This window comes from Limulus polyphemus, unplaced genomic scaffold, assembly GCF_000517525.1.
Source record: "Limulus polyphemus unplaced genomic scaffold, Limulus_polyphemus-2.1.2 Scaffold5221, whole genome shotgun sequence".
Taxonomy (NCBI): domain Eukaryota; kingdom Metazoa; phylum Arthropoda; class Merostomata; order Xiphosura; family Limulidae; genus Limulus; species Limulus polyphemus.
This window is the reverse complement of record NW_013670831.1, coordinates 39,433-50,432: the sequence shown is the minus strand read 5'-3', so window position 1 is coordinate 50,432 and position 11,000 is coordinate 39,433. Positions and strand designations below refer to the sequence as shown.

General features: G+C 35.6%; 1 protein-coding gene across 1 annotated transcript; it reads right to left on the bottom strand.

Annotated features, from left to right (window-relative positions):
* Window positions 1–1,506: 1,506 nt before the first annotated feature.
* LOC106472291 (mRNA decay activator protein ZFP36L2-A-like) lies at window positions 1,507–4,176 on the bottom strand. The gene is made up of 2 exons (XM_013932924.2): window positions 4,054–4,176; window positions 1,507–3,763 (listed from the first exon to the last, which is right to left on the bottom strand). Exons 1-2 carry the CDS (start codon window positions 4,102–4,104, stop codon window positions 2,711–2,713), a joined length of 1,104 nt encoding a protein of 367 aa, XP_013788378.1. The 5' UTR covers window positions 4,105–4,176; the 3' UTR covers window positions 1,507–2,710.
* Between the last annotated feature and the right edge of the window lie 6,824 nt (window positions 4,177–11,000).

Below are 11,000 nucleotides of genomic sequence, written 5' to 3'. Positions count from 1 at the left end.
AGCTAGTCATCATCGCCAACTCTTGGGCTACTCTTTTACCAACGAATAGTGGGATTGGCCGTAACATTATAAAACCCCCACGGCTGAAAGGGCGAGCATGTTTAGTGTTAGACGGGGATTCGAACCCGCGACCCTCAGATGACGAGTTGAGCGCCCTAACTACCTGCCCAACGACATTATGAATAGCTAGTTTTGATGAGTTTCATAAATTTACAGCCATGACTTTAAAACTCTTTTGGTTACACAATTCTTTAACTTTACAATCACTCAGATTCAGAGTTCTCAACTTTACAGTCCTTTAGTTTCGTAACTCAAAAAAAAAATAATTACATAATTTTCAAAACAATATATCGTTCGTCTGTAAAAAATATTTCAAACACGTAGCTGTATATGTACGTACAATCTCTAGGCTAAGTCCAACCAGATTCACTTTCTAGGTCCTGTAGTTAAAGTACTCGACTCTCAATCTGGGGGTCGCGGGTTTGAATCATCTCTCTGAATATGCTCGCCCTTTCAGCCATGGAGACGTTATAATGTGACGGTCAATCCCACTATTCGTTGCTTAAGGGTATCATATTCCAACAGTTGGCGGTGTTGACTATCTGCATCTTCCTTCTAGTCTATCACTGCTAATTTAGGGACGACTACCCCCCCCTCCCCCAAGTAGCTTTGGGCGAAATTCAAAAACAAAGAAACTGACCCAAGGAGTGAAACTTCTATCTGGGTAGATTTTATACAGAAAAAAAATCTAAAATTTATTCTAAGTAATCTAAACAAAACAATCGTTGGAAAAAAGGTCCCTTCAAAATATATCTGTGGAAACCAATTTGGGATATCAGATGAAGCACGTAACAGGCTGACACCTTTCGTTTTCACATCTCGCAACTACAACAACTTTATCAGTTTACGGACTAAAACTCCTGAAATCCCGGGTTCGATTCCCGTGGAGGACATAGTGCAGGTATCCTTTTGTATAGCTTAGCGTTAAAAAAAAGTGTTTCATCTTAAATCACGACGCTACGTCCGAAATTCAGTTTGGATACCAATCATTACGTCAGCTTTTGATATAGTGTTAATATTATAAACACTTACGAGTTATACGTTATTTTTAACTTTCACTCATAAGTGTTTATAATATTAACACTCTGTCATCATCTAGATGCAATACTACAACTTCACTTTCCAGCACTGAGCGTTAGAAATAATGTATGATAAAAAAAACACTTAAGAAGCTCAACTTCGGATCGAGGTAGCCCTGCCACAAGCAAATAAAAAAATTGCCTAGAAATTAATGAAACTAAACATTCTTGCCGAGCTATAGAAACAGTTGTTACAGTGTTTGAAATGAAACAATAAAACCTCTTATTTTACAATATAGTTGCAGTTTCAACGCTGTATTAAGCTTCAGAAAAAAACTGTTTTACATTTAGTAAAACATAATAGTTTCTTTACCCATTGTAAAATAGACTCATCAACATCACGTGGTATGCAGGACGCAAGTAAGTGTTCGATATGGCGAAAATAATTGTTTATTATCATTTGTAAACCACTCTATTACAAAGTAAGTTTAGGAAAAAAAAATATGCATTTCCAATTTCGATATACCATATTCTCTTTACTATGTATTACCTACGAATAATACAAGTATTAAATGTAATTTGTCAATTATTATCGTTATACTTTACGGAATGCTTTATATATATTTTTATTCTTCAAAGTAAATGAAAAACAAGATTAGGTTCATATAGACAATATTTTTTTTAAATTAAAATATAATATTAGGTCCACTTCTACCTTTACTTTAGAGGAAGACAAGAAGGACTAAGGCACCTTACAACGCACCATATTCAGTATATAATATGACAAACTCTTGTGCGACTTAAAAAATTTGGGCAGACTTTGCCCTTCGGGAGATCCACAATTCTTCGACATTGTTGTATCTTCCTGTCATTATTGTCCCAAAATAATATTTGGCATTACTTTCTAAGATACGGTACGCAACGTCCATCAACAGTTAACTTAAGCTATTGTCATTTACCATATCAAATATGAGCATTTATAATATTTTAAATTACCATCGAAGGCATATTTAAAAATAAATAAGTTACTTAAATACACGATACATAAATTGTAAGACATACATTAATAAGGCTTAAAAACCAAATCTACTGGATAAAAACCACAGTGATAACTAGGCCTAACTAATTTTCAAGACATTAACAGCTTTAAACAAACACATCAGTATAGGAAAATTAACACATTCATGCAAATTTTAACTTTCACTAATGTATACGATTACATTCTCGTGTAATATGCATAGCTAGCAATAAAAATGAACAAAAAGAATCAAACATTTACTATGTGACATTAGCAATCAATTCAATACGACGACATTTTACGTCGTCTGACTTGATTGCAAACAATATAACAATGGCTACTGACAGTATTCTATAGTGTACAAACGTGTTACAATTACATACATTACTGGTCTAATTCGGTTCTGACTTGTGTGTGTGACTAATGTAAACCATTTCATACGAAGAAGATACACTAACATAAAGAATTTGAGATAACTTAAGTTTAACACTAATTTGATACAAACAATTTCCGAACTGTACACAGGAATAGAGCAAGTTTGGTCCCAATCATCCATGGAGTTGAGCAGTATCGGTATCCCCCCCCCCTTCACATGTGTAAAAATACAGAATATTTAATCCGTGTCGAGATGAGACAGTTTACTGAAGATAGGTAACCGTGAAAGGTTTCGACTTACATCCAACGGTGAACTGCAAATGGCTCCCCGGGGGCTTCCGCCCAACTCTGAACTCACAGAATCTACAGGTGATGGTGGTGCATGCAAAGAAAACAATGGATTAGAAGAATACATAATATTTTCTGGTAATGTGTCACCCAAACTGTTAACATTGGAAGCAACGATAGGATTGAGGCTTGGCTGGGAACCACCAAACGTTGATGCCGAGGTTTGCTGTTTCACTGGAGATATCAGGCCGGTAAAATCATAGGAGAAGGGAAAAGATGTGGAACCAAGGGTTGGCCCTGCTGTGTACGGTGCTGAAGGAATGTTTCCTAACATATCATCCGTAAAAAAACTGTTAAGTGAAGTTGGACTGGCACTTAGGCTGGACGGAGGTGACAATTCTCCGGCGGAACCCATGCTGTAGCTGCCAAGGGAAAGAGTTTTTGGTCGACTTAAGCTAAGTCCTGCTCGAGACGTCTTCGAAGGATTCATTCCCGCTTGCAGGTTGAGCATATATCTTCTTGACTCATCGTTGTTATGAATGAAATGACATCTTGGTCCATACGGACAAAGCCCCGTAGTGTGGAAAGTACGACACAGTTCAGTCTTATACTTTGGGTGACGGGCGAGGGTACGCAATTCTTGAAATCCATGAGCAAATTGGCACTTGTCTCCGTACTTACACGTTCCATTTTCTTCGAATGGTCGGCACAATTCAGTTTTGTAACGACTAGAGTTGGCTTGTATGAGCTTGGACTGAGAAACAGGCTCGCTAAGACTGCGGTCAAGCTTATGATGTTCCGTGATAGTCATAGAAATAACGTCTTCTGGCGAACTGACCGGTAAGAGTGCTCCACTTGTCGGCTTTTGTTGCATCGAAATAGGTGTAGACGTTGCCGGGATGATACTAGCAGAGTTCCGTCTAGAAACGGTTACACATAGTGGTGGAGAACTAAGACGCCTCGTGTCCAGCGGGAAAGACCCTTTATGCGCAGAAATGTTGTTCTATAAAGATAAAGACAGAATAATATAAGGATAATTACCATATGCCTTTATATATAAATATAAAGTTTACATCCGCTCTTTAGTAAAAGAACGCCTCAAATGCCGTCGGTTGTTACTTAACCAACGGTGATCGTGTCAAACCATTGCTTGTGGCAATGATGCTTATAGAATGACCTACTTTTAGTTTAATACTTAAATGATTACTGGGTTAGATGGCCTCAAAACCGGTCACAACGCTTAGAGTTTGAATTTTCCGCTATTTTAATTTAAAAACCAGACATTTGACTTACCTTGTAAAACGTTTCGTTGAAATCACAAAATGATACCAAAGCCGTTGACATTTTGAAAAACTCTCACATCTACTTTCACAACGTTCTTTTATCAGCCAACACAACTAAATTCCCTTCTGGCGAGCAAGCTTTTCAAGACTAGACAACCGCTTATTCTAGCATGACGTAAAAAGTAGGCGGGGTAGCCTTCTTAGTTGACCAATCAGAGACAGAAACGGAAACGATGTTGACAATTTCAAGATATGCACAGCACGTGACTCTACCAGTGTATGAATCACTCGGTTGCGAGAAAAGTAAACGTATTAGGCCTACACTTACAGAATGTTTGGTTATTGTGCTCGTGCCAAAAATTTTAATTTTTATATTCAAAGTTATAGTAATTCAGTACTTTTGTTCAATGTAGTAGATCCAACTGAACTATAACTCAGTCGTTAAGACTTTAATGGTTTTAAACAACTAAACCTAGTTTTATATATATATGTTAAGATTTATTTTCACCAGAGGTGAAAGTTTGTTCCGATCGGAAGACTCTTAATATAACTATATAATAACTATTCGTTCAACATTTGTCCAAATTACTTAGTTTACAATCCCATAAAATTTAGTATAAAAATATTTGTTTTAATTATAGTCTAGATAACCGAATAATTTTGTTCACAAAAATACCAAAAAATAAAAAACATCCTAAGACCCAATCATACCTATCGTTACGGTTTTAAGAAGTTTGTTGTTAAGCGCAAAGCTACACAATGGGCTATTTGCGCTCTGCCCACTACGGATATCGAAACCAGATTTTTAATGTTTGTTTAAAATTATAAATAGTAACAGACTTATTATTTTCATATTTATAAATACAACAGTTCAAAATTTAATATTACAACACTGGTTTAGTACTATCGTTTCGGTTATATATTTAAGATATCAATGGGAGTATGAATTGGTCTCAATCTTTATTTTTTCTTGTTTTATTAATTCAACTATTATTCTTTGGAAATTGAAAAAATAGTGAGTATTTTATTTTATCGGAAGTTCATAGTAAAAACTGAATAGAATACTTTTATGTCAGAAGCTTTGTACGTAATCTCTGTCGTCGGGACTGTCCCAAGCCTGATTACAAACTTCGTAAGAACCTCTGAGGCGACAGGTTTCAGAAATAATCACGTGACTGCTTCCCGCCACTTTCCTACCCTACGTGGGAAAGAAAGGGACAGATGGCTACAATTTTCTATATATATATATATATATATATATATATATACACATCGATTACAAAAGAAGACAAGTTAGTACCTGTAATTTTAGCACAACAGCGCTGGGCTATAATTCTTACATAAAAATCGCTGTACTGTATATTTTAAAGTTAAATTAAACGTGGAATTATCCTATATAAAGGGAGATAAATAACTTTTTTTTTCTGTGTGCTTCAATATCATAAAAGAATAATCGCGAACTTTCCGAAGAACCTTTTATTAATTACAAATAAAAAAAACGTTAATGTTTCTTACATTATTGAAAGTATAACCTGAATACTCTAACTTATAATCAAATACAATACTTAGTGGCATTGAAATCAGAATACACTACTACTATTGGCAACATGATGAAATCAGAAGACGCCACTACTAGTGATAATGATATAAAAATACATTACTGATAATGAAATAAGAAAATACTACTTTCTGGCAATAAAATCAGAATATACCATTACTACTGGTAGTACACTAATACTCTGGTAACGAAATCAGAATACACCATTACCACTGTTAATGATATCAGAATACATTACTACTGGTAATAAAACCAGACTACATCCCTACTACTGGTAATGAAATCTGAATACGCCACTGCTAGTGGTAATGAATCTTTTCCCCACATTATAGAATTTAGTTAAACAGCAGATTACAGGATCACAATTTCACCTGCTGTGTTTATATTAACCCAAGCTTTGTGGGCGAGGGTCAGTAGGCTTAAGATTTTATAACGCTACAACGCGGGATTTGATCTCCATTACGGGTACAGAACTCATAGCCCATTGTTTGGCTTTCTGAAATAAACGGACGAAATATTTGAATATACACGTTGAGAAAGCACCAGCTAGCTGTTATGGTCGCGCCATCTAGCGATGCTTATTTACATTTTCTCTTTATAGCAAAGAAAATAAGTCTGTTTATTCAAACACTTAAACGATAAAAATTTTGAAGATGACGCATCTTCCTGGCAAGTTCATGAAAGCAGAAACAGGTAAACAGAGGCGGAGATTCGAGACCCACCTGGTCAAAGTTTTCACTTGTTAAGAAATTTATTAATTAATTAAAAATAATTCTTTGTTTGGTATTAGTTGTTTACTCACCACTAGATCAGGCCTCGAAGTTATCTTTTCTTCACTGAAATTCACCAGTAAATAGTTGTTTGTGTTGATAAGGTGTTAAATCTTTTTTGAACATTGTATTTAACATTTGCCTGCTGAAGTTTAAATGTGTTCAAGAGTTAGTTTTAGCTGTACTTATTTTGTTTTATTTCGCGGTAGTTTTACATAGTATAATAACTGCTGTTTTAAATATATATATATACTTTTTCATTTTGGAAACAAACAGAATATCGAAATGTTTCATGCTTATTATTTCATCACTTTAGGATATGCAACTATATGAATCAGCTCATGTCAGCCAGTGTGAAGCTGTCCAAGAAAATAGTTCTGATCAACGAAAGACGTTCAACACATTTATATAGATGTATAAAAAGACATTAATAATAAAAGCAATTCCAAAAAAACTCACATTCATAATAATTGTGTAGAGACTCAAGAATACTCCACTTCCTAATAACTGTGTAGAAAATCAACAATACTCTACTTCCTAATAACTGTGTATAGAATCAACAATACTCTACTTCCTAATAATTGTGTAGAGAATCAACAATACTCCACTTCCTAATAACTGTGTAGAGAATCAACAATACTCCACTTCCTAATAACTGTGTAGAAAACCAACAATACTCCACTTCCTAATAACTGTGTAGAAAATCAACAATACTCTACTTCCTAATAACTGTGTAGAAAATCAACAATACTCTACTTCCTAATAATTGTGTAGAAAATCAACAATACTCCACTTCCTAATAACTGTGTAGAGAATCAACAATACTCCACTTCCTCATAACTGTGTAGAGAACCAACAATACTCCACTTCCTAATAACTGTGTAGAGAATCAACAATACTCTACTTCCATATAACTATGTAGAGAATCAACAATACTCTACTTCCTAATAAATGTGTAAAGAATCAACAATACTCCACTTCCTAATAACTGTGTAGAAAATCAGCAATACTCCACTTCCTAATAACTGTGTAGAGAATCAACAATACTCCACTTCCTAATAACTGTGTAGAGAATCAACAATACTCTACTTCCACATAACTGTGTAGAGAATCAACAATACTCCACTTCCTAATAACTGTGTAGAGAATCAACAATACTCCACTTCCTAATAACTATGTAGAGAATCAACAATACTCCACTTCCTAATAACTGTGTAGAGAATCAACAATACTTCACTTCCACATAACTGTGTAGAGAATCAACAATACTCTACTTCCACATAACTGAGTAGAGAATTAACAATACTCTACTTCCTAATAATTGTGTAGAGACTGGACGAAACTGTTTGGCTATTAGTATGTACAGATTGGACGATACTCTACTTGGTTATTATTGTGTACAGACTGGACGATACTCTACTTGGTTATAATTGTGTATACACTAGACGATACTCTATTTGGTTATCATTGTGTACAGATTGGACGATACTGTACTCAGTTATTATTGTGTATACACTGTACGACACTCTACTTGCTTATTATTGTGTATACACTGTACGATACTCTACTTGCTTATTATTGTGTATACACTGTACGATACTCTACTTGCTTATTATTGTGTATACACTGTACAATACGCTACTTGCTTATTATTGTGTATACACTGTACAATACGCTACTTGCTTATTATTGTGTATACACTGTACGACACTCTACTTGCTTATTATTGTGTATACACTGTACGACACTCTACTTGCATATTATTGTGTAGATATTAGATGATTTTTTACTTGTTTGTTATTGGATACAGATTGAACGATACTCTACTTGGTTATTACTGTTTATACACTGGACGATATTTTATTTGGTTATCATTGTGTATAGATTGGACGATACTATACTCAGTTATTATTGTGTATACACTGTACGATACTCTACTTGGTTATTATTGTGTATACACTGGACGATACTCTACTTGGTTCTAACTGTGTATACACTGTGTACAGATTGGACGATACTGTTCTCAGTTATTATTGTGTACAGATTGGACGATACTCTACTTGGTTATTATTGTATACAGATTGGACAATACTCTACTTGGTTATAATTGTGTGCAGATTGGACGATACTCTACTTGGTTATTATTGTGTACAGATTAGACGATACTCTACTTTGTTATTATTGTGTACAGATTGGGCCATACTCTACTTGGTTATTATTGTGTACAGATTAGACGATACTCTACTTGGTTATTATTGTGTACAGATTGGGCCATACTCTACTTGGTTATTATTGTGTACAGATTAGACGATACTCTACTTTGTTATTATTGGGTACAGATTGGACAATACTCTACTTGGTTATTATTGTGTACAGATTGGACGATACTCTACTTGGTTATTATTGTGTACAGATTGGACGATACTCTACTTGGTTATTATTCGGTACAGATTGGACAATACTCTACTTGGTTATTATTGTGTACAGATTGGGCCATACTCTACTTGGTTATTATTGTGTACAGATTAGATGATACTCTACTTGGTTATTATTGTGTACAGATTAGATGATACTCTACTTGGTTATTATTGTATACAGATTGGACGATACTCTACTTGGTTATTATTGTGTACAGATTGGACGATACTCTACTTGGTTATTATTCGGTACAGATTGGGCCATACTTTACTTGGTTAGTTTCTGTAATCTGTCATTATTTGTAGTTTACCATCTTCTTGTTTTTCCAATTGAATGTTGTTGTTTTTTTATTCAGGGACTTGGAAACATATTGTAACTTAATAAAAGAACAATGAACTTCAGATTTCTTATTTATATATTGTGGGTTCTTCTCGTGAGGATTTCCTCAAGCTTCATTTGGAATATGTCACGATTTCTGAGCCTAGTTCCTCTTCACAAGTCCCTATCCTTGATATTTTTGTTTAAATATCATATTGGCAGAACGTACTAAACCTGCATGCTAGTTCAGTACGCAGTGAGCGCTACTGCAGTCTAACAATCAACGGTCTTCTCCACCAATTTCCCAAAGTTGCTTTATTTCGTCTGTGTAGTGAGCTGAGAGAAACTAAGCTGTTGTGGTGTATGTCTTGAAATGCTCCGTCTTTTAACCTTCGAATTCATTCTTAACGGATGTTTCACAGTTTTTTGTTGTTTCCAAAGCGTGATTAATATATTTTGTACGTAATTAAACTTAAAAAAGTTCCTCAAAGTTCTACTGTTTTAAATTATCCAGGTGTCGGACCTGAAGTGGTTAGCGTGACTGGTCTATGAACTCGAGGACTGGTGATTCGTAACCTGTCCCATGGATCGGACCTGAAGTGGTTAGCGTGACTGGTCTATGAACTCGAGGACTGGTGATTCGTAACCCGTCCCATGGGCCAGACCTGAAGTGGTTAGCGTGCTTGGTCTATGAACTCGAGGACTGGTGATTTGTAACCCGTCCCATGGGCCGGACCTGAAGTGGTTAGCGTGCCTGGTCTATAAACTCGAGGACTGGTGATTCGTAACCTGTCCCATGGGCCGGACCTGAAGTGGTTAGCGTGACTGGTCTATGAACTCAAGGACTGGTGATTTGTAACCAGTTTCCTCGATACTTTGAGACCCTGTCTGTGCTGTAAGAGTGACGGTCAGATCACACCCTTCAATTATTTACGAATACCCCAGGAGTTGGTGGAGGGCGCTATTGACTAGTTACCTTCCATCTAATCTAACTGATCAAAATGAGGGTAGAATATACGCAGACAGCTTTGCGTGAAAAATCTAAAGCAAACACTTTTAAAAACAGGAATTCATGATTATTCCACAGTTTTACACTTTTAAAAACTCTATAACAGACCACGTGATTCCACAGTTTTACACTTCTCAAAACTCTATAGCAGACCACATGATACCACAGTTTTACACTGCTCAAAACTCTATAGCAGACCACATAATTCCACAGTTTTACACTGCTCAAAACTCTATAGCAGAACTCATGATTCCACAGTTTTACACTTCTCAAAACTCTATAGCAGAACTCATGATTCCACAGTTTTACACTTCTCAAAACTCTATAGCAGAACTAATGATACCACAGTTTTACACTGCTCAAAACTCTATAGCAGACCACATAATTCCACAGTTTTACACTGCTCAAAACTCTATAGCAGAACTCATGATTCCACAGTTTTACACTGCTCAAAACTCTATAGCAGAACTCATGATTCCACAGCTTTACACTTCTCAAAACTCTATAGCAGAACTCATGATTCCACAGTTTTACACTGCTCAAAACTCTATAGCAGACCTCATGATTCCACAGTTTTACACTTCTCAAAACTCTATAGCAGAACTCATGATTCCACAGTCTTACACTTCTCAAAACTCTATAGCAGAACTCATGATTCCACAGTTTTACACTGCTCAAAACTCTATAGCAGAACTCATGATTCCACAGTTTTACACTGCTCAAAACTCTATAGCAGACCTCACGATTCCACAGTTTTACACATCTCAAAACTCTATAGCAGAACTCATGATTCCACAGTTTTACACTGCTCAAAACTCTATAGCAGAACTCATGATTCCACAGTTTTACACTGCTCAAAACTCTATAGCAGAACTCATGATTCC